The sequence below is a fragment of the Chiroxiphia lanceolata genome, chromosome 22 (assembly GCF_009829145.1).
Source record: "Chiroxiphia lanceolata isolate bChiLan1 chromosome 22, bChiLan1.pri, whole genome shotgun sequence".
Classification (NCBI taxonomy): Eukaryota; Metazoa; Chordata; class Aves; order Passeriformes; family Pipridae; genus Chiroxiphia; species Chiroxiphia lanceolata.
The window spans coordinates 1,866,521-1,894,130 of record NC_045658.1 but is presented as its reverse complement, the minus strand read 5'-3'; the positions used below and the strand labels follow the sequence as shown (position 1 = coordinate 1,894,130).

Below are 27,610 nucleotides of genomic sequence, written 5' to 3'. Positions count from 1 at the left end.
TCCCTCCCCACTGCTGAGGGCTTTTTCCATAGGGATTTGCTGTTTGCCTGAGAGTTTTCCCTAACCTTGGGGCAGGCAAGGACCTGGGACTCTCCTCCCATCTCCCAGCATGCTATAGATCTGTCTTGTCTCTGCTGTAGCTGAGTAGTGCTCCTGAGCTTTCAGAAAGCTCCCCAAACTTTCTGAAAATTCTAAAGCTTGGTCTGGGGACCAGATGGTCTTTCCTAGCCATGGGTGTGCCTTCACCTTCCCCTTCACGTGTGATGCCTGCCATGGAAGAGCTCCTAGTTTAATAGCATTGATGGGACTTTCTTGAGGTGGTTTTTGTTCATCCTTTGGGGAGCCAAAGGGGAAGGGAATGGATGGATGCCCAGGGTGATGCTGAGGCTGTTCCTTATCCTGATTGCTGCATCCTTGAGGCAAGGGTGCACACCTTGATTGTCTTTTGGGGCTGCTCATCTCTGGGACACTGTTGATGCTCCTGCCTGGGACAGTCATCTCCTGGAAACCTTAAAACCACAGTTATGCTATGGAGGGGAAGGAAGAGCCCTAATCCTCCTGGCTGCCAGGGGTTCCCAGCTGTGGTGACAGTCCTGTGGGTGACACCTGCCTGCTTGGAAGGGGACTGAAGCCATCCCATTGTTTCACACACAACCAACGTCTGTCAGGTGGGAACAGCATCCGTGCTGTGGTGCCAGAGCTGGGCACAGAGGGCTGTCCCTAATCAGTGCCACCATGTCACTGGGATCATCTGGAGCTTTTCCTGGTGCTTACATGTGCTGAGCCACACCAGCTCCAGGGGTGGTTGCTGGAGGAGACCAGGCTTTCCAACGCTGAGTTTAAACCCAACAGAGTTTAATTTATTTTAAGGTTTGTACAACCCCTAAATTTTCTTCGAGGATGATTTGATCAATTTAATCATCATCACAAAAATGAGATTTCTAATGTAAGCTGGAAGCAAGCCCCCCCTGCCTCAGTACCCTGCTGAAGGCAATTCAGCCCACCTGCCTGGCTGGTGTCGATCATCAGCCTGTCCTTGGAGGCCCTTTTCTCTCTGTTGTTACTGTCTGGAGAAAATGAACAACTGCATTAAAGTGAGAGCGTTATTTTTTAATGTGGTGAACGCCAAGGGTGAATCCCATATCCTTCACCTGAGGATGCTCTGCAAGGGCATTACATACCTCAGCAGTGCTTTCCTTCACCCCTCTCCATCCCTGCTGACTGTAAAGGCAAAAATGAACCTGGGGCTGGTTCCTGCAGAGGCCACCGAGGTCCAGCGCTGGGAACTGTTACTTGGAACCTGCCTGCTAATGAGTTCTTCATCTATTTAGGATGGTTTTTGATGATGTGGGGCCCAGGCTGCGCCTGGCACAGCGGCTCTGCTCCCTGTGCTGCCCTCGTGCCTCCTGGTTTCAGCATTCATGATGCTCTCCTGCCTTGTACACGGCTCCTCTCACCAATCCAGCTTGTAATCTCAGTGAAGAATGAAATCAGATTTGTTTGACAAGAGCTGTTTCCTGTTCGAAGTATGTTGACTGGTGTTAATTATATTCCTGTTCTTTAATTCTTTATGATTGGAATTACATCAGCTTTTTCATTATTTTTCCAGAAGTGATTTCAAACCGAGCGAGACCTTGAGTGCCTGCCATTCCCTCACGTTGTAATCCTAGTGCATCCACCAGACGTGATCCTTCTGCTCTGAGATGCTCTGCATTAGTGTCTTCAAGGACTTCCCAGCTTTCTTCTTCTCCCTCATGGCATCCCCTCATGGGCTCTTGCTTGTTAATTCTTGGAGCCTGTTGGGTCTGTCGCTGTGAAATGTGTTTGATTTTCTTAGTTCTGCCTCTCCCTGTTGCCGTGGTTTAACCCCAGCTGGCAGCTCGGCTCCACACGGATACAATACACAGATATTCCCTGGAATGGGCTGCCCAGGGTAGTGGTGGAGTTGCCATCCCTGGAAGTGCTCTGAGGCCTGTGGATGTGGCACCTGGGGATGTGGTTTAGTGGTGAATAGGGCAGTCCTGGCCTAACAGTTAGAATCCATGATCTTGTGGGGTTTGCCAACCTTAGTTGTTCTATGATCCCTTAGTCTATGGACCATCCCCTGTAAAATGTCCATAAAATGTCCACACATGTCCACAAAATGTCCACTGGGTTCATTAGGTCCATGACTTCGGGCTCTACCTTTTGTGGTGATCACTTAGACAGGAGAGGTGACAAAGGGAATGGGGACACTCTCTGGAAACACAGTGCTGGAGAGAGCTGCCTAGGTTTGCTGCACCGCCCAGTTACTCCTACAAACCTTGACCAGCACAGGAACCAGGCCTGGGAGCCTTCTTTTGGCTTTCTCCCAGTTTGCTCTTAATGGCTCATCCCAGAATTTGATTTTGTCAGATCTGTTGTGGAGGTGTCGCACAGGAATTTGATGTGGTCATGGTTCCTTGGCCTTGTTTATAAAAGTGTCATCACCGAAGCGGCCAGAAATGAAGATAAATGAAGGCTGTGGGTTCTCCCACCTCCACGAGGCCGTTGTCTGTGGAGAAAAGAGCCGAGTTGTTTGGCCCCCTCATGGTCCCGATGCATCCGTTCCAAAGTCTCAGTTATTTGCTGAACGCCTGCAAACGTGTGTGATTTTTAAGGAATTACAGCCAGACGTTCCCTGGGTTGTTAGTTATGTATGAGCTAAGGAATCCTGGCTGCTCAGGGGAGGAAGCAGCCCTGTCCTCCGGAGGGCTGTGGAATAACATCCCACTTTCCTAATAAAGACACAAACTGGCTGACCACAGCCATCCTTCACACACGGTTACCAGGAACCACAGCGAGGGAAGGTCTAACTGAGAGTAAAAAACTACTGATGGAGAGTAAAAAACTACTGATGGAGAGTAAAAATCCTGTTAATCAACCTTGGGAGGGGAGCAGGAGTGAGAACGGTGACAGTACCACCAGCCCTGAGCTGTCTCAATGCTTTTTTCTGTGTTTCTATGAATATTAACATTTTTTATGTAGCATTTTGTCTATGTGCTGAAAGGAATAACATCACCATAACTTTTTCTTCTCTTCAGACAGGGATTTTTTCCGTAGGTTTCTCTTGTTCACTTCCTGCCAGTCACAATAAAATAGGGGTTGTGCTTATTCTCCTTCCATTTCTCATGCATCGCCTTTGCACGTGTGATTGTCACGAGCACTTTGTTCCTCTGAGGCTGGTTTGGGTTGAAGTTCTTGTCTTCCTAGGTTGCCTTTAGATATAAAAAACCAGTTGTTTAAACTTTTCTTTGAGTTACAGAATCACAGAATGGTTTGGGTTGGACGGGACTTTAAAGATCATTTAGTCCCAAACCCCTCTGGTTTTCATTTGTGCTTTTTGCTCCTGTTTCCTGGTTGATTCTGGTGGTGAATTTTATGAGATATGGGAAACTGATACATTTGGAGCAACAGGCAAAGCCATTTCAGGGTTTGGCCTGTCCTCCCTTTGGCCCACACAGGTTGAGGTCATCAGTGCTGGGGCAATTCCATGCTTCCATTCCAGTGATTCAGCCCTCGTTCAGTGTCATTAGGAGGTCCAAAATTGGAGACCTCGGGGTCTTTACTGCACTTTGTGCATTAAAATTATGTAACGAGCCTGACCTCACTGATCACAGGGTGTGATACAGCAGGACAGGGACAGATATTGACAGGTACCAGGCACCAGGGAGAGAGGCAGAAACCCTACCCTGAGAGCTGGGTTGTTGGCTCTGTGTTGTCACGTGTTGCCTTTCCACTGTGTGTGTCACTGCACATGTCCTGACACGCATGTCCTGAGCAGGTTAGAATTTGTATTCGTGCAGGGGGGGCTCAGCTGAACCAGGGTGGACTGAGATGTCTTCTCCAGCATCCTCTTCTGCAGAACTTCCTGGTGATGAGTTTATAGGATCACAGAATCATTAAGGTTGGAAAAGGGCCTCCAAGAACATTGAGCTCAACTGTCAACCCAGCACTGCCATGTTTGCCACTAAACCACGTCCCCCCCGTGCCACATCCACACATTTTTGCTCTGGGAAGCCTCTTCCAATACCAGATCACCCTGTCAGAGAAGAAATTTTCCCAAATATCCAAGCTAAACCTCCCCTGGCACAACTTGAGGCTGTTTCCTCTTGTTCTGTCTCTTGTTCCCTGGGAGCAGAGCCCGATTTCCCCCTGGCTCCCCCCTCCTGTCAGGGATTTGCAGAGAGCCAGAAGATCCCCCCTGAGCCTCCTTTTCTCCAGGCTGAGCCCTCCCAGCTCCCTCAGCTGCTCCTCATTGGACTTGTGCTCCAGACCTGTAGTGGGGACCAGTCTCGTGTCGATGAGCCTGGTGTTAGGCCAGGGAGACCCTGCCTTCCTCCTGCCTTGCTGGCCTGGTGCATCTGCTGGATTTGTTCTCCAAAACACAACAAAGATGAACATGCTGGAGTAGAGGGTGTGTTTTCAGTGGGTTCAGGGGGCTCCCACATCCTCAGGTGGTTAATATGGAGATGGGTCTGGATGATGTTTCCCAGCCTGTGTTTCCATCCAGCCTTCCTGTGGGCAAAATTTAGAGCTGCATGTTGTAGTTCCACTTGCCAGAAAATGTGAACACTGGGGTGGCAAACAGGGATTTGGATGAGATAGTGGCTGGGATCACTATACAGGAATGATTTGGGGTCCTGCTGTGTCTCACCTTCTAGAAGAAAAAGATTTATCAGCTCCATCAGTCCATCAGTAAAACAAGGCAGCTCCATCTGTGATCAGAGCAGATGTCTAGCTCTGGTGTTCCTGTTCCCGAGGTCTCTCTGCCCCAGCTGTAGCAGTGATCAGGGTAACTGTGGATTTGGAGGGCCAGTTCCTGGAAGCTTCCAGTGCTGGAGATCCCCCACGTCCCCAGAGAGCCCTCCCGAGGAAACAATGTCCTAAATCATCTGTTAATGTCCAACTTGAACATCCCAAGTCAGAATTTTTATTTTAAAAAGTCTCTTGTGGGTCAAGATGTCCATCCTGGAGTGACTTGCTGTTCTCATTTTATGGGATGAGTCACTTCTTGTTTTATGAGATGAGATCCCTTCTACGTAGCTGAGCGTGGGTGGGGGCTGCGTTTTCCCTTCATTACTTCCAGCTCTTTCTCTAAAAGAAGAAAGAAAAGGAGCTTTGCATCTTTCTGGGAATGGCCACATTCAGGGTTTAAACTGTGTCTTTGTTTTTGATCCTTTTCTTGTTCTGTCCCAAGAGCTGGTGGTGCACAAATAACATTGCCTGGTGGTGCTGATTCCATTTGGCCACGGCCCCCCATTGCTCCTGTCCTGGAGCTCTGGGGAAAGAAGCACCAGGGAGGAGGTGGGAAAGGAGCTAATCCAGAAGTTGACTTGTCTCTAAGGCGTGGCTCACAACGTTTTTGTGTGCACAAACCAGAAATGTCTGCACACATCTGGAATTCCTCACTGGAATGGTGCTACACTAAACGCTGGAGAGCATCAGAGGTTCTTCTCACAAGGGCATGAAGTGACAGGAATGGCTTCCCACTGACAGAGGGCACGGATAGATGGGATATTGGGAAGAAATTCTTCCCTGTGAGGGTGGGGAGGCCCTGGCACAGGGTGCCCAGAGAAGCTGTGGCTGTCCCATCCCTGGGAGTGTCCAAGGTCAGGTTGGACGGGGCTTGGAGCAACCTGGGCTAGTGGAAGGTGTCCCTGCCCATGGCAGCTTTAAGATTCCTTCCAAACCATTCTGGGATTCTTTTTCCTTGGAGCAGCAATTTGCAATCCTATCCCAGCTTCTCCTGAGTCAGAGGAGGGTGATTATTTGCAGGTAGCAGAGCTGCCTCCTCCTGCATTCCAACAGCATCTCACGTGTGGAGGATGCGGCGGGAGAGGCTGTGGCTGTGAAGGATGTCCAGGTGTGGGAGCAGGTCCATCCTGGCACTGGGAATGCTCCTTCCATCCCTTCTCCCATCTGATCCCTCCCCACTGGCCGCAGCAGGGTTTTTAATCGCCGTTTCCCTGTGAAATTAGGAGGATTTCTGGCTGTGAAATACAAATGATACAAACTAAATGCTGTGTAATGGGTTCCACTTGCAGCCTCTGGTGACTGTGTGTTTCTAATAAAAACCTCTGGAGCGAGGCAAAGGCTCCCAGTCGGCGGGGGGTCGGGATGGAGGGGAGGGCTGGGTCCCACTGCCAGCCTGCACGGTCCCCACGAGGCCCTGGGTCAGCTGGGGTGGCTCTTGTGGGGTGAAACAGCTGGGTATGGAACAGTCAGCTGTGGAACCCCGTGGGGATGTGAGCAAAGAGAGGAAAGGAGTTCCCAGCAATGCTCTTCAGTGTGGGGTTCATAGATTCGCAGAATATCCTGAGCTGGAAGGGACCCACAAGGATCATCCAGTCCTGGCCCTGCACAGGACACCCCAACAATCCCACTCTGTTTGTGCAAATGCTCCTGGAGCTCTGGCAGCCTTGGTGCTGTGCCCACTGCCCTGGGCAGCCTGTGCAGTGCCCAAGCAGCCTCTGGGGGAAGGACCTTTTCCTGAGACCCAACCTGACCCTCCCCTGACACAGCTCCAGCTGTTCCCTCAGGTTCACATGTGGGGTTTGGGGGAACAGGGCAGCAGCAGGACTTGCTCTGCATCATCATGGGGCACAAAGATGCCCTGAGGACAGCCCTGCAGCCCAGGCTGGCTGTAAGGATGGCAAGTCCATGGATATGTGGTTATAAACGGGGTGTCAGCATGGAGGGAAGAGCGTGGGCAGCACTTGATGCTTTCAAGCTGGGGGATAGATGAGTCACCCCAAGAGTTGTTGCAGAGGTAAACACGGCTTTCACACCTTTTATGTACAATTCTGCAGCATTAGGAGTGGAGGGAGTGGTGGTGGGGATACCACAGTGCTCCAGCAAGAAATGGATTTACAGGTGTGTACTGACAGGGCTTAAAATTGACTGGTCGGAGGAAAATACCCTGAGTGGGTGATCAGCACTTTTTGAGCAGCATTGCTAAGGAGTTCCCCATCTGCAGCAACTACTGATGCTGGGGGAGCAGTAAAGGCCAGAGGGGATGGATTGGTTACACCTGAGGCAATTTGGTGCATCAGGGGAACAGAAGTTGGTCTGAGTATGGCCACACTGTATCTGGGAGCAGACAGGGTGATCCACAGCTGTGGGACATAACCAGGACAATCAGGAAATCTCTGGCTCTGACAACACCTTGGAAATCAGGTATTCTTGGAGTGAAAGGATCATATCCTTGCTTGGTGAGCCAGGATATACCTGGATGTCCTATCCTTCTGATCCAGAGGCCAGCCCTGGGTTCCTCTGGATCTGTTTATGGTGTCCAAAGCCAAAGAAGAATCAAAATAAAAATAAAGTGGTTTAATGGTCATGACTCAAGGTATGGAAACCTGCCCATTGTTGGCTTTATCCAGCAGATTGAGGAGTGTCTGCTGCCTTGTCTGCTGGTACCAGCCTGCAGGAAGGGTTGTTAATCAGGAAGGTCTGTTTAATTAGACAGGGCAGGATTCTATGGCTTGGAAGCTGGACTAATTCGGCCTGGTAGAGGAGCATGTTTTTAATAACATGTCTAATTAACTGTGCAGCAGCTCACCCAGGGATAGAGTCGATTTGCTATTGCTCGAATCTGTAGATCAAAAGATGACTGATTTCTCATAAACTGGTTTTGACCTCTGGGGCTCTTCTGTCCAGCCAATGCTCCTCTCCTGTCTCCAGCCATCCTGGGCACGTGTTGGGCTGGTGGGATGGCCAGGTAGCCTGGGTTCCACCCCCTGCCATGGGCAGTGACACCTACCACTAGACCAGGCTGCTCCAAGCCCCGTCCAACCTGGCCTTGTACCCTTCATGTGTAAGGCTGGAGATACCTGGACACGACCACAGGGATCATGGCCACTGTGGGATTGCCTGGCACTTACCCTGTGGGGCTCCTGGGCACAAACCAGGACTCCTGGGGCTTTGACAGCAACATTGGCTGCCTCCTTCTGAAAGACTCGCCCTTGCCAGTACAACCCCAAGGAGGTCCTTGTGCCAGCACTGGGCAGGGCCAGAGCAGATGTTCCCTCTTCACCCGTCTGACCTCGGGATCGATGGAGCCGTGAACTGACCTTTGTTCCCCCGTCCTTGTGGCTGCCACCCACCCCCAACCATGACAGCTGGCCCTGCTACCCACAGCCCCTGGCCCAGGGGCAGGGTGGGGGTCCCACTGCCCCCTGCCTGGGGGGGTCAGCACCCAGGGGCTTCCCCACCCCTTCCCCTGCAGCAAAGAGGGGGCAAAGCTATTTCGTCGTGGTGTTTTCCAGGGTCTGATTTTCTCTGCTCTGTGAGGAGCAGAAACATCTTGTTTTTGGTGGGGGTGGGCTGGCCAAAGCAAGTGCTTTCCCCAGAACTGAGTGAGAAGCTGCCAGCTTTGTGCTCTGTAGGGAATGCTGGGGAGGGCTCTGCTCCTGGGCACAGCGTCGCCTGCTCAGCCCCATCCCAAGTGCCACCTTACAAGGCACACCTGGTTGGGGGTGGCAGAGCTCTTTGGGTGCCCCCTCCTGTCATCCGTGCCTCTGCAATGCCACATTTTGCTTTGGGGGGCTCTGTCACAAGAGTGACCTTGAGCAAATCCATGATATCTGCAGGTAAAAAAGTAACCAGGGATGAAAGGCACCAAAGGTCTGACCGTCCTGCTTCACACCCAGCTGCAAAGGCAACTGGCTATGGGCAGCCAGCACAGCTGATTCCTGCAGGGATGCTCCCCCCTGTCCCCAGCCTCTCCCAGCCCTCCAGGGCTTCTTTCCCAGGCTCTGTGGTGCAGGGCTTTGCTCCTTGCCCACTATCCCTGGGATCAGTCCCAGCCTGGGGACATCATGGCATGGGGACAGTGAGCATGTGGAGCTGAGGCCAGGCTTGGCACTGCCCTGGTGTGATACAGGGAATATTATAATGTGTCCCATGCTTGGAGTGGGACAGCTTTAAGGTTTCACCAAATTCTTTAAATCAGAGTATCCCAGAATGGTTTGGGTTGGATGGGATCTTAAAGCTCATCTTGTTCCAGCCCCTGCCATGGGCAGGGACACCTTCTGCTAGATCAGGTTGCTCCAAGCCCTGTCCAGCCTGACCTTGAACACTTCTAGGGGTGGGCCAGCCACAGCTTCTCTGGGCAACCTGTGCCAGGGCCTCACCACCCTTAGAGGGAAGAATTCCTTCTCAATATCCAATCTAACCCTGCCCTCCTGTCAGGGCTGGGACTGGCTGGTTCTCCCTTCTCTGCCTACCAAGCATATGGGCTTTGGGGAGCCTTGCCTTATGCATTTGGGGTGTGTGTTCTGGCAAGAGGAACCTCCTGTAGGCCCGGCAGCACTGGCAGCCCCAGGCTGTGCTCACCTTGTTATAACCCCCCCTCAGGGACAGGTAACCTGAGGGACCCATCTGTGCTGTGGTGACATTGCAGCCTCTGGGCTCTCCTTGACACTGGTGGCTCATCAGTGTTTTTGGGATGTGCTGAGGTGCTCTGGAGACGTGGGGCCCACACACAGAGCTGTGAGTGGAACCTTGTGCTCTGCCCAGTGGGCAGGTCTGGTCTCAGGGACATCAGTGTGGCCACTCTGGGCCCAGGCTACACATGTTCCTGCCATAATTCCCTGTGCATCCCTGTGCTCCAGGGTCACTGACAGCAGTGCAGGGTGGCCACTGGCTGGCTCAGGCTCTTGTATGGCAGCAGCAGGACCTGCTGGGATGTTCCTGGGGGGCTCCATGTCCTGGAAGCATGGGAGAGGAGAGGGGTGCTGGGGTACCGGAGGACTGAGCACAGTGCTGGGAAGTGGGAGAAGTGTCCTCTTGTTTTAGTGCTTCCTGAAGTTTGGGGGCATCCCTGAGTGCTCAGGCACATCCCACAGGTCACACACAGTCCCTCCCTGAGCAGTGGATGGGCACATCAGCCCTGGAGAGATTCCATCCCATCACACTTGTGGGAATCAGGGATCACCGGGAGTGCAGCAGCAAGGGAGGGATGAACTTGCTGCTCCCTCACGTGTTTTCCTCCTGCAGACATTGATTTATAAAGGCTGCTTCATGCTGAGTAGGGAATCTGGGGGATGGGGCATTCACTGCACAGGACTTTTTGCCTGATTTCCCATGTCAAGGCTGGTGTCAGGTAACACCTCAGTCACCCTAAATTTTGGAAGTGTGATACTTTTATGAGGCTCAGGCAGCAAACCCTAAACCCTACAAAGCTGTTAGAGGTTGTCTGTGCATCCTTTGCATCCTCACAGGATGCAGGGACTCTCTCTCTTGGCAGGATGGGGTGGGAGTAGGGATGCAGCTGAAGGATCCACCCAGGGCCCCTGAGGTGCATCCATGCAAAGAGCACTGGAGGTCTGGGGTGCAGACACAGCCTGGCTCAAGGATGTGTCATCCCCTTGGGGTCTGCAGGTGCTGGGTGTGTGTCTCTGGGTTGGCACAGGCAATGCCAGCTGCTGTGGTGTCACTTCAGTACCTTGTGCTGGAAGGCTGTGGCGGTGCTGATGGTGGCAAGGGGACTGGGTGCTCTGTGCTCACTGATCCCCCAGCTCCCTGGAGAACAGCAGTCTCTCCTCCTGGCACAGATGTGGGTTTTACCCACAGTGAAAAAAGACAGCCAAAGAAGGACCTTCTCCACTGAGGAACGAAATAGGGACCTTGCCCACTGCACAGTGACACTGCTCTGTCCTTCCCCACCTCTGCTCCTGCCTGTAGGACACTCCTGATGGCTTGTCCTTGCCATCCTGTGTCTGTGCTGGCTGGAGGTGGCCTTGGCTGTGCAGAGGGATGCAGAGGAGCCACAAGCTCAGGGCTGCATCTGATACCTCTGCTGCTTTATCCTCAAAGCTTACTCAGGGGGGTCCCTGTTGCTGCACCTCCACAGAGCATCTGAGGTGCAGAGCAGGGAGGTACAGAGGTGTAGAGCAGCATGAGGGGTGCAGGACCAAACCACCTGGATTTTGGCCTGGAGAGGTCCAGCACTGGATTCACCCTCTCCAATGCTCATTCTGCTTTCCTATATCCTGGCTAATGCCCTGGTCATCTCTCTGGTTTGACTCCTGCCAAGATGTTGGCTGAGCTGTCTGGGTGACTGTTGTGGCTTTTGTGGGCTGTTTCTCCTCCCAGAATTTGGTGATCGTGTCTGGGGGGCCAGGATGGTTCCTGCAGCGGAGCTTGTAGAGCCACCATGGTCACTCTGCAGGCAACACCTGCACCAGGTGCTTTAGAATCCTCCTGGTCCAGGAAGGGTTTGCTGAGCAGCTGGATGTGCCCACATCACTTTGCAGCAAGTCCCTGGGGCACTGGGACATCTCCGTCCCTGAAGCTCTCCCAGAGTTGCCCCGTGCCTCTTGGTGGGGATGGGGTTGGACAGAGACCCCAGAGCTCCTTTCTGCTATCCCTTTGGGATGCTACAAAATCACTGCCCCTCCTTGGACTGCACTGTCCCTGCGTGGTGCCCACCACAAAGCCTTGGGAGGGGAAAGGGGAGCTGTTGGTCCCAGGGCGGTGCTGAACACACCACGGAGCTGCTCGAGAGCAAATAGTTGTCTTGGGGCTGATGTTGCCACCAGAAAACAACTCCAAAGTTGTTTTCCTGACCCTGACACCTCGCAGCCCTGGCTCCTGGATGGGGCAGGGTGAGCAGCCACCCGGGGCTGCCAGTGAGGGGTCTCAGGTGTATCCGTGGCTCTTGGCATCTCCTGGGCACTGCTGGTCCCCGGAGCCACCACTGCTCATCCCTCCTGCCCTTGTTTTGGTTGGGATGTCTGTGTTTGCTGCCTGTCTTCACACTCAGTCATTCCTGTGGACTCTCCTTTCCACAGCTCCGGTTGTGTTTGCTTTTGGTGTATTTAAAAATTCCTTTCTCCCCCCCTCTTCTGTCTCCTGGCAGTCGATTTTTTCATTGATACGTCCTTTTGCAACTGTCTGCATCTCAGAGCTGCTAATTCGCTGCTGCCAACTTCCCCCGGGTTTAATTTATACAATATGTTTATTTTTACTGCAATTTTTTCCTTTTATTCCAAGCCAAGATAATTTTGAACTCAAGACGCCTTCTTTTATGATCGCAGATTTATGAGATTTTGGCAAAGCCGCCGTAAGCCGTAATTACTCTTCATTGTTTTTGTTTACATTCTCCCCCCCCCCGCCCCGATCAATTTTTGCTAATAATCCCTTTCAACTTTTGGAAATTGCCCTTTTTCCGCCTCCGGGTGTGGTTTCTTTTTGGTGGATGCAAAAATCTCTTCCCGCAGCCGTGGAACTGGATTGGGGTTGTCTGTGGCTGCGCAACCCTCGGCGCACCGGTGAGCTCTGCTCTGCCCTGTTTCCCCACATCAGTTGTTTTGGGATGGAAATGAGTCTCCTCAAGCCTTGGGGTCTCCTGGACCCCGGTGTGTGCTCTCCTCCAGCCCCATGAGCAGCACAGCTGGTTCATAAGCTGCTGCCACCTGCTCCAGGCTGCAGAGCTGCAGCGTGGACATTCCCCACTCCTGTGCCAGTCCCTGATCCTCCAGTTCCTCGCTGCAGCCCTTGTGGGGGATGGCAGAGGGGCTTCTCTCTGCTTGTGGCCCCACAGCCCACCTCCTGCCTGCTCCAGAGATGCTTTTTCCCAGTGGAAAGCAGCTGCTTGGTGAGGGGATGGATGGATGGATGGATGGATGGATGGATGGATGGATGGATGGAAGGGAGGGGTGGATGCAGCACATCCCTTGCCCAAGCAGGACCACCAGTGAGCAGGAGCATGATGGCACTGACTGATGGAACGTCCCCTCAGTTCAGCCCACTGCCTGTGAGGGGGAATTAGTGTGTGAGAGGGAAGGAGGGAAGGCCCCTCCATGGTGAGGTATGGAAGATGGGGTTTCCCCAAGGAGGGAAACATTTCCAGCTTACTAAAAATACCCACTGCCTGCAGCTGCTGGGGCTTTATCTGAAGGGGGGGACTGGAGGGGACAGAGGGTTTGCATTCCTGGCAAACCCCTGGAGACAGCAAAAGGATGGCAGCAGGGAGATGCTTTGGCCTTTGGAGGGACTAGAGGGAAGCCAAACTTCTTGAAGGGATTTTCCTACATCTGTCCTGGGGAGAGGCTTCCTGTGGCCTGGAGGCTGAAGCCCCCATTGCCCAGGGTGTGGGGTGTCCCTCTTTGGCTTGGCAGAAAACGGGCAGCAGTTCTTCCCAAGCTATTCCTGCTTGGAGCTGCCATCCAGAAGCAAATTTCCAGCCTGCCAGTAACAGCAGGGAAAAGCAGGAATGTCAGGTAGGTAGATGGAGCAGACGTGTGCTGGAGGGCTCCTCGCTCACCCACGTGCTCGGTTTGGGGGGTGCACAGGGGGGTCCAGAGGCTCCACATGTCACCAGCAGTGCCAGGGAAGCAGGAGCATCCACAGGCACCAGCGTTTGGGTGCCTGGGTGCACGTGGCACAAGTTAAGGGACCCCAACCCTGGACCCCTGTGGCGGGGGTAGCCAGGTGCCTGTAGCACTGCCTGTCCCTGCCTGTCCCTGCACATTCCTGCAGCTCTGACATGGACTGGTTGCAGGGGAATGGCTGGAGTTAGGGGTGCTGGGAGCAGCTGTGTGGGCTGCAGGCAGGGGCTGGCTCTGGACAGGGGGGCACCAGTGCTGGGCAGCAGCTTTGGGCATCTCTCCACCCTGGGCAGTGCCCCAGCTGCTCTGCAGAGACCCGGTCATGTGAGAGGTGACCAAGGTCACTCTGCCAGGCTTGGCTGGGAAGGGGTTCATCCTGCTCTTTAATTCTCCTTTGCTGGGTCCTGACCCTGCCTCCCCTCACTGGTGACTGAGTGGCCCTGGCCCAGGGCTGTGGCTGTGTCATCGTGGGGTGGTGGGGCTTTTGCTGCAGCTTGGGCTGTTTGGAGATAACATCTTTCCCCAGTAAATGTCATTATCCTGTATATGTTCAGGCCGGGAGGGGGGTGGGGGGTCACCATCTGTGTTTTCCAATAAAAGCAAATTAAAATTGAAGCCCATTAAGGATAGCTCAATTGGGATGCTGAGCAGGGCTCCAGAGCCTGCTGGGAACTAGTTGCTTGCAGCCTGTGCCACCATGGAGGGTGACAAACCCCCATTCAGTGCCAGCGGTGCTGGGAGGTGGCACTGGCTGCACACACCATCTGAGCAGTGGCCTCAAGGGGAGGAGGGGCAGAGCTGGCCACAAAGCCATGCCCTGGGCTCATGTCACTCCTCCTGGTCCCTTCTGTGCCCCATGATGGGCAGGGGTTAGTGGGGAAAGGGATGGATGTTGCCCAAGAGCTAAGCATGTGCTCCTTACCCAGTGATGCTCTGCAGCCTCCGGGCTTCCTTCTGCATCCCAAATCTCCTGAGGTCACCTTACCCCTGTGCCTGGGGATACAGGACAGTGGGGCTGGGAATACAGGATGCTGTACCTGGGACACAGGAGAGTGGCTGTGGGGTATCAAAGGGGACGGGGCAGTGCTGCCCTGCACCCTGGGCATTACACATGGTTCCAGGTGGCCCTTGTGTATGGTGGTGGGAGCAGGTTATTATGTTATAAAGCAACTTTTTCCTCAGTTGCTGCAGCCAGGAGCTATACACAGCACGTGCTGCTGCACTCTGGTGACAGTGGCTTTGTGTTTGGGCTCCAGCAGTGACAGCCAGGGTCCATCCTCTGTGTAGTGGCCCAGTTGGACCAGGGAAGTGCGTGGTGAAGGCTGCCAGCTCCTCTGGGGCATGTCTAGAAGGAGCTCATGGGCATGGAGGCCCTCCCAGAGCACCCCTGTGTCCATCCCTCAGTGAGGAAGAGAGACCTGGAGGCTCTTGGGAGGGACATGGCCCTGCTCCATTGCCTTGGAAGGTGGCTTAGTAGGGAATTTAGTCTTTACTGGGCCTGGATGAGACTGGATGCAGGTGAGGGCAACACTTTACCCTGGGATTCCCTCCCTCAAGGTGTCTCACTGGGTGAGACACTTAAGGTGGGGTCGGTGCCACGGCGGGGACAAGTCATTAGCAGTGACAGTAGCTGCTAAATGCCTGCATCTGTGTCTCCTCTGTGTGGCTCCTGCATTCCTGGCAGCAGCAGGAGGGCCTCTGCTCGCTGGCATTTGGCATCTGCATTGTCTCTTCCCGGCAACCTGCCCTCGCCTGAACCCAGACCACCTACAAGTCCCGGCTCCTTTAGGGACAGATGCTGCCAGTGGGTCCCAGTGCTGCTGGAGCAGCTTCCCAGAGTCCCTGGTGGGGTTATCCTGTTTCTGCTGACCACTGGAGCAGATGGTGTGGCTGCAGACAGGATGTATCTGCAGCCACAACTGAGATGACATGGCAGTTGGATGGAGCGTGGTCCTGCCTCACGTCCAGCCTCACTTGCTCCTTCAGCAGGGGCTGAACGGTCACAAAATCAGAATTCCCTGCTGAAAGCTGGAGCTGTTGCTCCCTTCCCAGCCAGACAGGTGAGAGGGACAATCCTGGATGGGCTGATGGGTGCTTAGAAAGCAGGACAAGTGCTTGGGTGACCTGCAGGACCCCCAGGACTGCTGAGCTGGGCTTTCCCCTTTGTTCTGAGCCTTTCAGCAGTGGAGCAGGTGGCACCGTGCAGGGCAACTGCACGAGGCCTTCAGAGGGAGAGGACAGGCTCAGAAGAGAAACTGGGAAGTTGCTGGATTTGGGTCACAGTGGTGCTCAGCCCTGGCTCACCCAGTGGCATGGCCATGTACCCGAGGGCCAGGTGCAACTCTGCTCCAAGCCCTGCTTTCCCTATTTCCTGGTCTAGGAAGAGCTGGAAGCAAAGGGCCTCAGTGATCTCTTTCTACAGAGCAGCATCAGCCCCAGGCTTGGTTCCCTGAGGATGGGTCCAGTGATGTCAGAAAGGTGTGTGGAATCACAGGAAGGGGAGGATTTAGGCAGGGAATGGGAGAGCATAGCCCAGCTCATGGCATTTCCCCCAGCAAGGTGTGGAACTGCAGGGGGAGTTTTCCCTGGGGCTGCTGAACTGCTGTGCTGAGAGCAGGGTGTTGGGGCCATCCCTTAGTTTGACACCTGTCCCTGGGTGTCACAAGCAGCTGAGGATCACCCAGTAGCTGGGTGAGGGTGTCCCAGTGGGTGCTGCTGAGCCCCACCAGCTCCCAGCACTGTCCCCTGCTGACTCCTGGGCTGGCTCCTGTCTCACAGGGCTTGTAGGTGGGCGTGGCTGATGTCCAGATGAACAGAAGGTCCAGGAAGCCCCGTGGCTCCCCAAAAGTGGGGACACCTTTCCCTTGCCAGTGTGGTGTGGTGTCTCTGGGGTCAGACCTCCCTGCTCCATGTACTGTCACCCTGGGGCCTGGCTGGTGGGTCAGAGGTACTCTGGGGGATGGAGATGATGAACATCATCCTAATTCTTAGATCTCTGAGGCTGGCTGGACCTAATTTTTCAGGGAAGTGCATCAGATACCTCTCTACTGGGTCTGCAGCTCCAGGGCCACGGGCATGACCTGCTGTGCTGCCCTCGGGGTGGCCTTTGGAGCTCCGGGCGCTCCCCATCCCAGCTCAGTCAACTGCCTCTTCTCGCTCCCTATCAATCACTCTCCCTCTTGGAGTTTAAGTGGATCCCTGAGTGAAGTATCCAGAATATCCTGTAGCCTCCGGCTCACAATGCACCGCGCTGTTCCCGCGCCAGCGGCTCAGCCAGGGGGGGGATTGGGTTTCAGCTTGTTCCGCTGGCCCCTGGCCAGGCAAAGCAAAGCTTGGGGCTGCAGGGAAGGGCCACTAGGTTTGCTCAGCCCCTCTCAGCTTGTGCTGGCAAAAATATTATAATCAGGCTCCAGTAAAGCTCGGGAGGCAGAGAGGGGCCTTTCAACTTCGGGAAGGGTAAAGAGATCTGCGGCGGGGGCTCCTCGGGTGGGGGACAGACGGGTTTCTCATTAGCCACCCCTCCCACCCCAGGATGCCGTGGATGTGCCTGAGGCCAGGATAGGAACATGGTTCCAGGAACACGTGTTCCTGCATGGAGGAGCTCATCCCAAGCTGTGGTGTCTCCGGTGCAGATCCTGGTCTCGCTCCACCTGGCTGGGCTCTGACACGGAGCATCCCTCCAGCCTGGAGCTGATGAGGTGTGTTAGCTGGGCTTCCGGGTTATGTCTGGGACATGGTGACAAGGAATGATCTCCTGGTGTCTCTGACTTTTCTCCCAACCCATCACAGAGGGCTGGACGATTTCTTGCCTGCTTTGCACATCCAGCACCGGCCACAGCTGATGCAGTCGTGGGTCCCTGAGAAGATCACTCCCTGTATTGATGATATTGTACCAGGACTGAAATGCTGGCAAGTGTCCTACCCTGAGAGAGGAGCTGGTGTGAGGAGTGAAAAGGAAAGGGAAGAAGTTGTGGGTGGAAAAATGAGGGTGGAGGCTCCAGCTATCTCTGGGGCTATTTATTTGTCCAGCTGTTTCTTTATCTGGATGAGCTTGGAGCCTCTGAATGTAAAGGATTTGCCAGGACTTGTGAGAAACTCAGGGCCAGATGCTCTAAATTGGTCTGAATTGGCAAAACTCCATGGAAGTTATTTTTCTGGACAGAGAGAAGTGTGTCTGCAACATGCACAGTTCCTCTGTTAATCTCTTGCACCTCCAGCCTCTGCCACTGTCCTGTGGTCCTGCCACTCTCCATCCCCACTCCTGGACAGCCTGTGCTGGTGTCCCATCACTACCAGCACCCAGAATTGTCCTCCCCCCCTCCCAGTTCTACCCACCAGTCTCAGTCCTGATCTGGCCAGATGAGAAAAGCTGGTGCAGCCGAGAACCCCACACTCATCTCACTTGTGGCTGAGCAGCAAGAAGCCCCAGCAGAAGCACAGGAACTCCCTCCCAGGTCATTGTCACAGCAGATCATCGGCGTGACGGCGTTTCAGCGTGGCTGTTGAGCATCTGGAGGTGGTGGTGCGGTGGTGATGATGCATCTCGGGATGCCAAGTGTTCATCCAGAGCCCTGGCATGCCCTCGGAGCCAGCAGCAGCTCCGGCAACGGGGCTGCTTATTGAGAACATCTTCAAAGTGAAAAGGACAGGCACTTATCTCGGAGCATCCCGTGGGAAGCAGCAGTTCCCGGTGGGAAGCGGGCCAGAGTCGCGTCTGCTGGTCTCGAGCAGCTGCAGATTTATTTATAATGCCGTGGGCAGCATGGGAGGCTGCAGATAAACATGAGGGAGGGAAGAGCACAAACAACAACACCGAGGAAATGCTGCTGTGGAGAAATCGTCACGCTGAGCTGCAGCTATCGCAGCCACCAGAGGTGGGCCAAGGGCCAGGCTCCCACCCCTGCTGCTCCCACAGGGGTTTGATCCGTGTCCTGGGTGCCAGGAGGGTCTTTATGGGGCTGCCGAGGCATCAGCCCTCACCCTGTTATCTGGTTCTGCCAAACCAGCAGGATGGCACCGTGAAAGCACTGGCTGTGCCAGCGAGTGAAGCTGCTGAGATGATTGGTGAGGCATTAACAGCTGGGCTCGGGGTTGCCCATCCAGAAATTGAGCACAGAATCACAGAATCAGCTGGGTTGGACGGGACCTTCGAGATCATCAAGTCCAACCCTTGATCCAGCACTGCTGTGGCTACTAGACCATGGCACTGATGCCACATCCAGTCTCTTTTTAAAAATCTCCAGGGACGGAGAATCCACCACTTCCCTGGTCAGCCCATTCCAGTGTCTGACCACCCTCTCTGGAAAGAAATTCTTTCTAATATCTAACCTAAACCTCCCCTGGCACAACTTGAGACCCAGCCCTCTTGTCTTGCTGATGGTTGCCTGGGAAAAGAGACCAACCCCCACCTGTCTACAACCTCCTTTCAGGGAGTTGTAGAGAGTGATGAAGTCTCCCCTGATCTGTCTTTGTTGTCCCTAGCACAGGAGTTTGTCTTGTTGGGTGCTCAGGGAGGATTATGAGCATGGGGCAGCCCCAGGTAGGACCAGGAGATATGGCTGTGGCAGCCCACCCCGGGTCACTGTGGGTGCAGAAGGGGCAAGGAAGGGGCTGAGGGCAGCCCAGTGGGAACACTGCAGGTGGAGGAGCTGCCTTGGGAGGGTGGTGGGTTCCCATTGCTTGAGGCTTTATCACACCTCCTGTGGAACTGTGGCAAACCAGGGTCACTGTGAATCACAGGGACCAGTTATTCCCAGTGCCCTGAAATTCAGGCGCCCCCTGCTCAGTGTAACACCCTGACCCACCTCCAAAGGGAGCCAGGGCAGCAACCTGGTGGAAAAGCTGCACAAAAAGGGGCACATTGGAATGTTACAACTGTGTCTGATGGGGACCACGGCCTTGGGACCCCTCCTACACAATGGAGGCTGATAAACAGGAGCCTCAAAGACAGGAACCTGGTTTAGGGTGGAAGAAGAAGGAAGCTCAGCTAATTTTGCTGTCTTGGAGAATCATTTGCCACCCATGAACATCACAAGAGGGAAAGGAGGTTTTGGACAGCAGAGTCTTTGTAGAAGGAAAAGGAAATCCAAAAGCTGGCAGCCAAATGGTGTAAATCCAGACTAAAATTAATGGAATATCTGGTGGTTTTTACGAGAAGATAATTGACCATTGGAAAAACTTGCTTAAAGCCTGCAAATTTCTTCTCCTCCTTGCCCCTGGGCCAGCCAGGGTGGATTCAGAGCTCCGAGGGGATTGTTCAGCTCAGGATAAGAGGCTGGAAGCTGTGGTGCACTGAGCATGACATTTCCATTGCACCGAGTTTTCATTAAATAAAAGGCTTTTAAAAATGCAAAATGCTTCAAAGTATGAGGTTTATTTGGGGTATTATTTGTAATGGTTTAGAATATATCTTCTTTTACATTATAGTTGCTGCTATTAATGTACTTACTGTGCACCACTGTCATTGCTAGTTAAGATAAAGTAACAAATTTAGGGGTGTTTTAAAGCTTCTTGCTAGCACTGGGTGAAAAATGTTGTTTTCCTTTCAGATCAAACGCCACTAGTGTTTTAATGAAAAGGCCAGATCCTCTGATAAAATAAACACTATTATTGCCCCGTGTAAACAAATACTCAGTTTAAAAAGAAATTTCGCAAGTCTGACCCACACAACATTTCGGGATTAGCTGTTTTCCAGAGCTCTTCCTAGTGGGAAAAATTGAAGAGATCTATTTCTTGCCTTTTTTTTTTTTTTTTTTTTGCTCTTGGAATAAAACCAAATTTTGAAATCCTGGTTTCCTGTGAGCTCGAAACCGCTGGCTCGGACCAGGAGTAACGAACAACCCACAGCCGGAGAAGGATTTACTGCCAGGAGTAGGCACAAGGAGCACAGTGGTGTTGAGGCAGTTCTTGGGGTGTCAGTGGCAGAAGGGAGGTTCTGTGTGCTGAGCAGCCACCTCTGTCTCTTCAGTGATGGGTCTGCTCGAGGCTGAACTTTTCTTCCTTTTGTTTTTGTTTGGTGGAGTGAAAGTGGAGAAGGTGGAGATGCTTTTGGGTTGTTTGTGGCAGGATGGTTGGTTTGTCGGTGGGGAGAAGCAGCAGGACTTGGTTACAGCCAGTAACTCTCCGTGTCTGTTGTGAGACCATCCCTGGAAGTGTTCGAGGTCAGGTTGGACAGGATTTGGAGCAACATGGTCTACTGGAAGGTGTCCCTGCCCATGGCAGGAGGATGGAATGAGAAAAGGGCCTGGAGTGATAGGACAACAGGAATGGCTTCCCAGTGCCAGAGGGCAGGGATAGATGGGATATTGGGAAGAAATTCTTCCCTGTGAGGGTGGGGAGGCCCTGGCACAGGTTGCCCAGAGAAGCTGTGGCTGCCCCATCCCTGGAAGTGTCCAAGGCCAGGTTGGACAGGGCTTGGAGCAACCTGGGCTAGTGGAAGGTGTCCCCGCCCATGGCAGGGGTGGAACTGGATGGTCTTGAAGGTCCCTCCCAACCCCAACCGTTCTGTGACTCCATGTGTGTGGGATGGATGCTCTGCAGCATCCCTACAAGTGCATTTGGCATCCCCAGGGCATGTGCTGAAATCAGGGACAGATTCCCATTCTCCCTGCAGAGGGACAGAATTTATTCTGTGTGTATCACCTTGGTTTCAGCACAGGATCACTGACCGTGTGCTGCCCTGTGCAGTCTGTCCCACCACGCTTCCCTCATGTCCAGCCTCCTTGTGGTGAGACCTTTGGGCAGAATTTCTAAACTCCATTTCCTAAACTCTGTAATATTTTCCTATTTTCTTAAAATGTCAACATTGGGAATGGTGCAGAAAAATCCCTGTGTTGCAATGAGCATGTAGCTGCAGGCCTGGAGGAGGGAGAGATGCTCGGACTGTGGAAACCACTCCTGGAAGCGTCCAAAATGTGTTCAAAAAACACTGCTGAACACTCCCTGAAAGTGTTAAAAACATGTGGTGGTTAGAGACATGGTTTAGTGGTGAACATGGCAGTGCTGGGTTAATGATTGGACTCAGTGACCTTGGGGGCTTTTCCAGCCTCGATGCCACGACTCTGAGTGTCCAGTGGGTCGTGTTTCTGATGGGTCATGTTAGCCCAAGTATTGGGGTACCATAACCTGAACACCTCTTCTTATGCCACCAGTGGAGTTAAACCAACTTGCAGCTCTTTGGGATGAAAGAAATCCCAGTGCTGGAAGTGTGATGAGCTGCAGAGAGGGCGAGGAGGCTTTGCTGTTGTTTGGCTTCGGAAGACTTGTCTGTTGCTGGTCGGTGGTAGCATCACCTGACCTATTTCAACCCAAATCATCTGGAAAACCAGTTTTAACATTGGTTTAATTTTTTAGTACTTTTAAGTCCTAAAAGTGCTGTTCCTCCACATGTGCTGCTGCATCTCTGAGGATTTGCCAACTGTGCAAAGTGCTGAGGAAAGAATACCCTGTTTTCCGAAGGGAACTGGAAGGGGATGGAGGATCCCTGCTCAGGCTGCTCCTCCACTGCAGAGGCAGAGATGCTCTGGGGTGGGGGTACCCAGATTTGGGATTCAGAGGAGGAAGGTCCAGCTGGGCTGAGGGGTGGAAGAGCCCCCCCATGCGTGGCAGGAAACATTGCCTGTGCTGGGCACTGGTGAGGCACCTCAGGGTCCATTCTGGGCTCCTCGTGAAAAGAAAGAGATTGAGGGGCTGCAGCATTTCCAGAGAAGGGCAGTGGAGCTGGGGAAGGGTCTGAAGCACAAAGAGTGGCTGAGGGAGCTGAGGAGGCTCAGCCTGGAGAAAAGGAGGCTCAAGGGAGGACCTTCTTGCTCTCTGCAACTCCCTGACAGGAGGGGGGAGCCGGGGGGGTTGAGCTCTGCTCCCCGGAACAAGTGGCAGGATGAGTGGAAATAGCCTCAAGTTGCACCAGGGGAGGTTTAGATTGGATATTAGGAGAAAATCCTTCATGGAAAGGGTGGTGAGGCATTGGAACAGACTTCCAAGGGCAGTGGTGGAGTCCTCATCCCTGGAAGAGTTCAAAAGCACGTGGACGTGGCACTTGGGGACATGGTTTAATGGTGAACATGGTTTCGGTGCTGGGCTGATGGTTGGACTTGATGAGCTTGGAGATGTTTTCCAACCTCACCAGTTCTGTGAATCCATGATTCTCCATGGGGGCCAGGGAGCAGTTGGCAATGGATAGGGGAGCAGGTGGATAGAGTGACCACTACTTGGCTCCCCCCTGGCAGAGATGTGGCCAGAAGGCTCACTGTGGGCTGGGCTCCATCCCTGCAGCCCTGGGCTGGCTCCTCTCTGCTTTTTTCCCCCCTGTTTCCATCTTCAGTCCTTTCACAACCTACAATGACTCCTTGTTTCACCTTCCTCCTGCAGAGACACTGATGGACTCCACAACAGCAACAGCAGAGCTGGGCTGGACGGTGCATCCTCCATCAGGGGTAAGTCATCAGCACTTCCAGAGCTGCTCTGTGGCCTCCTGCTGTACTTCAGCATAGGAGAGTTGGCTCAACAAAAGTCAGGCACTGAAGCAGAGTGAGCAGAGTGCCTTGGCCACTTGAAGTATCTGGTGGGAAGAGGACAAAAGAAGGCTGACAGTTGAGGTTTCCAGTAGTTTTCTAGGAGATCACGCTCCAAAAAAATACCCCAGTACTGGAGGGATGTAATTCTCACCCCACAGAATCAGGCCAGTGGGGTGTTGAAGGACTCATGCTCTCCGTAAAGCCAGCCTGCAGCCACCTAAAAATCAGAGAGGGGAAGAAACAAAATGCCAAGGCCACCCTCATTTGTCCCCACTGTCTCACTTGTTGTTCCATTACCTGTCACTTGTATCAGGATGAGGGCATTGGCCTCAGGGCCTGAAATGACTGTCCAGCATCCCTGGCATCCCGTGGAGAGTCATTTGCTGGCCCAGCAGCAATGGTCTCTCTGCTTTACTGGTGCCAGGAGTCCCCTGAGCCACACCTGAAGACCACCCAGCACAAGCTCCTTTAAAGAAGAACTTGGACAGGGCAGTGCATCAGGTTCTTCCCCCAGAGGGTGGTCTGGCACTGAACAGGCTGCCCAGGGCAGTGGTCACAGCATCAATGCTGCCACAGCTCAAGGAGTGTTTGGACAACACTCTCAGGGACAGGGTGGGATTTCTGAGGTGTGCAGGGCCAGCAGTTGGACTGGATCATCCTTGTGGATCCCTTCCAAGCCAGTGTATTCTGTGTTTCTATGATCCCTGGCCCTTCCACTCATGACAGAAAACCAGAGTGGAGCCACCTCCGTGTCCTACATGGGGCACTGAGATGCTTCAGAGCATCCTGCCCAGCTCTGGCTGTGGGGGCCAGCAGCAACCTCAGTGCCCAACACCCCAGATCTGCTCCCTTGCACTTGGGTGGCCCAATCCAGCCTGGCCAAAGCCTGGAGTTTCTTCCCACGCCTGTACATGGCAGCGGCTCAGGCTCCATCCTGCCCTCCATCTACCCTCCACAGGGGCTGGATGAAGATGTTTCTGTGGACCTCACCAGGCTGACAGCAAGTCCTAGACCCGAGCTGACTTGGCAGAATAGAAACAGCCAAGAGAAGCCTCTTGTGGAGAGATTAAACCCAGCTCTGAGCAGTGTGTCCAGCCGGGCGCGGGCGATGCCGGTCCCAGGCCCCATCACCATGATAAAGCCGGTGTTGCCTGAGTCCCCCCAGCCTGGCCAGTTTCCCCCCAAGGGGGGATGATGGGCACACAATGGGGGGGAGCAGAGGTCAAGTCTTTTTCTCTCCCGGCCCAGCCTTTCTTGTTTGCGGTGTTTCCATATGTAAAGCAGGCCCTGCTCCCGCTCCCCAGCCCCCGCCCGTAATGAGGCCCGGGCCGGCTGGAAGCCGTCTCCCCCTGTTATTGTGCTGCTGCCTCCTTTTGAGCTCCCGGCATGTTAATTAGAGAACGAGGAGAAAGGGAGAGGCTTCTAATTAAGCGCCGAGGAAGCGCAGGACTGGTGCGCAGGGGTGACTTTCTCTCCCAGCTGGGAAGAGGGAAGTTGGGAGCCCCCTGGGGATGCGGGAGGATGCTGGGGGTCCTAAGCCTCGACCCCGGGGTGCTCCCGTGTCCCCCATCGGGATGAAGAGGTCCAGTGTGGCCCCAGTGGACCTACATCCCCACCTCCAGGCAGGACCCTTGAGGGAGTGTGGGGCACATCAGGGGTGGTGATGCTGTTGTGCCTTCACAGCCATGGGGAGGACAAGGCAGGGCATCCCACCCATGGGTGACTGGCCAGGTTGGGTGCAGCCAGCATTGCCTGGAAGAGAGAAGCTGCTGTGTGCTCCTCTTTGGGGATTATTAGAGACCCAAAAGCCCAAAGTGTTGCTTTTTGCCTGTGCCACCCATAGGTGCCCCCAGGCACTGTCTCCACTGTCTCCTGTTCATCCCAAGCTGTGGAGACCCTCATTCCATCTCCTGCTTGACTAAGGATGAGCTCTCTGGGTTCGTGTTCTGACCTTTCCTGGGGGCTGGGCAAGTGTGGATGGGGATGGAGCAGCACTGGGGGTCCTGGGTCTTGGTGGCTGACAAGGTGGGTGTCGGGAGTGGCCCAGGTGAGGGAGAGCCACGTCAGAGACAGGGCAGGGGAAGGAATTGCTTCCCTGTGCCTTGTCCTTGATTCCCTCTCTCCCCTCCCAACCAGTGCCCTAAAAAACGGGGAGATCCTGCAATTTTCCACTACCACATCAAATTTATTTCTGGAAAACAAAGCAAATGCTCCCACTGTATTTTGCGAGGTTGCTCTTCTCCTCCCCCGGCCATGGCAGCAGATTTGCAGCCACTGCCAATCCAAAGTGGTTGGAGCTGTTAGGGATCTTCCCTGACAGCCTTCTGTTGGGCTGTTAGCCTTGATGTGCGAGGAGCAATCTGTCTCCCATCTCCTGAGCCTCCCTCTCCAGTCCTGGGTGCCCTTGTGAGGCCATTTGCAACCCGAGGGGCTGGGAATGCTCTGCTCCTGCAGGATTTTCCCTGTGGACTCGGTACTGGCACTGGTGCTGGGTCAGGACTGTGCTGCTGCCCTGCCCTGGGTGTTGTGACAGGATGTGTAGGGTTGAGGTCAGAATGTTATAGAAGTGGGAAACAGCTCGGCTTCCACTTGAGCAGGTTTATGAACAAGTTCAGGAGGAGCTGTTCCAGCTGGCCAGCGCTGTGTCACACGCCAGCAGGACCCTGGTCCCTGCTGCCAGCAGGATGGGGAGGGACTGCAGGGAGATGCTGCACAATCCAGCAGGGTCTGGACTGCAGGAGATGCTCTGTGAGCCAGGGGTTTTCCTCCCACACGGGCTCTTCCCTGTTGGTGCTCAGTGCAGAGGAGCCTGTTACAGGCTGCAGTTCGTGCCCTGCATCCCCCACTCTGAAGTATCCCCATCCTGCACAGAATGAAGACAACAAGCACTGAAGGATTTGGGAAAAAACAGCCTGGGAAAAAAGCAGGGAGCTGAAGAGGGCCAGGAGGTGCCACAGCAACCCTGAGCTCTGTGGGGACCCAGGGAGCAGCTGGAGCTGTGGCAGGGCAGGTTTAGGTTGGATTTCAGGAAAAGGTCCTTCCCCCAGAGGGTGGTTGGGCACTGAACAGGCTCCCCAGGGCAGTGGGCACAGCACCAAGGCTGCCAGAGCTCAAGGAGCATTTGGACAACACTCTCAGGGACAGGGTGGGATTATTGGGGCTGTGCAGGCCAAGAGTGGGACACATTGATCCTTGTGGGTCCCTTCCAGTTTAGGATATTCTATGATCCTGTGATTCTATGAGCTCTACGGAGCCTCCTCCAGAGATGGCAGAGTCAGTCAGCTGGGGTAGCGGGCTGAGCTTCCCATGGGGAAATCTGTCAGCTCCAAGCTGTCTTGCTGAGAAGGATGCTGCTGTCATTCCACGGCTCGCAGGCATGTCTACATCCCATAGATCCAGTTTAGGACAGCTGGAGCTGGGACCTGCAGACATTGACCCTCGAAGGGACAGGAATGGGGGCTCCAGAGGGATCCACCCAGCATCTCCCTTTCTGGGAATGCAGTGGGATTGGCTATGGTCCATTCATGCCGCTGGGAAAGGCAGTGGCCACTGGCCTCTGCAGCTGGCCAGGAGGTTTTACAGCTCCTGGGGAAGTGGGTCCTGCCTGCCACAGCTGTAACCATAGTGGCACCAGTGGGAATCCATCTGCTTAAGGCATCATGTTCCTTTACTGGAGGCTGAGCCGTGCAGGCAGAGTCCCTGCTAAAGCCATTCCTGCTGTGGAGGAGACCCTGCTGTCCCTGTCACCAGCAGAGAGGCTTGACCCTAAATCCAAGCATGGAGCACAGTGCTGGTGGCAGCGAGGTGGCCCCAAGCTCTGCTGAGGGCTTGGGCCACCTTATCCCCACAGTGCAGAGTGTGGGGTATGGGTCAAACCCCACCAGGCAGGGGTGTGATGCTGGGCACTGTGGGATGGGCACAGAGTGGGGCAGCTGGTGCTGGTGGAGCCTGCTTGGCACATAGTGGGGTTGGGAAGAGGCAAGGAGGGTGGGGAGCATCTGCTCAGTGCAGCCCCGTGACTTTCTGTGTCCTGCCCACAGTGGGAAGAGGTGAGTGGATACGACGAGAACATGAACACAATTCGCACCTACCAGGTGTGCAACGTCTTCGAATCCTCCCAGAACAACTGGCTCCGGACCAAGTACATCCGGAGGCGAGGAGCACACCGCATCCACGTGGAGATGAAATTCTCAGTCCGGGACTGCAGCAGCATCCCAAATGTCCCAGGCTCCTGTAAGGAGACTTTTAACCTCTACTATTTTGAGTCGGACTTTGACTCAGCCACCAAGACCTTTCCTAACTGGATGGAGAATCCTTGGATGAAGGTGGATACAATTGCCGCCGACGAGAGCTTCTCGCAGGTGGACCTGGGTGGACGGGTGATGAAGATCAACACTGAGGTGCGCAGTTTTGGGCCCGTCTCCAAGAACGGTTTCTACCTGGCCTTCCAGGACTACGGAGGCTGCATGTCCTTGATTGCCGTGCGTGTCTTCTACCGCAAGTGTCCCCGTGTGATCCAGAACGGGGCCGTCTTCCAGGAAACCCTCTCAGGGGCAGAGAGCACCTCGCTGGTGGCGGCGCGGGGGACGTGCATCGCCAACGCCGAGGAGGTGGACGTGCCCATCAAGCTCTACTGCAACGGGGACGGCGAGTGGCTGGTGCCCATCGGGCGCTGCATGTGCCGGCCGGGATACGAGTCAGTGGAGAACGGGACCGTCTGCAGAGGTAACCACATGCTTT

General features: G+C 54.2%; 1 protein-coding gene across 1 annotated transcript in view; it reads left to right on the top strand.

Annotated features, from left to right (window-relative positions):
• The window catches only part of EPHB2 (EPH receptor B2), a 124,708-nt gene that overhangs the window by 14,899 nt on the left and 82,199 nt on the right, over positions 1-27,610 (top strand). Inside the window, 2 exon segments of the mRNA XM_032709081.1 lie at positions 22,725-22,789; positions 26,911-27,595. Of these exon segments, the coding sequence (XP_032564972.1) occupies positions 22,725-22,789; positions 26,911-27,595 (750 nt within the window).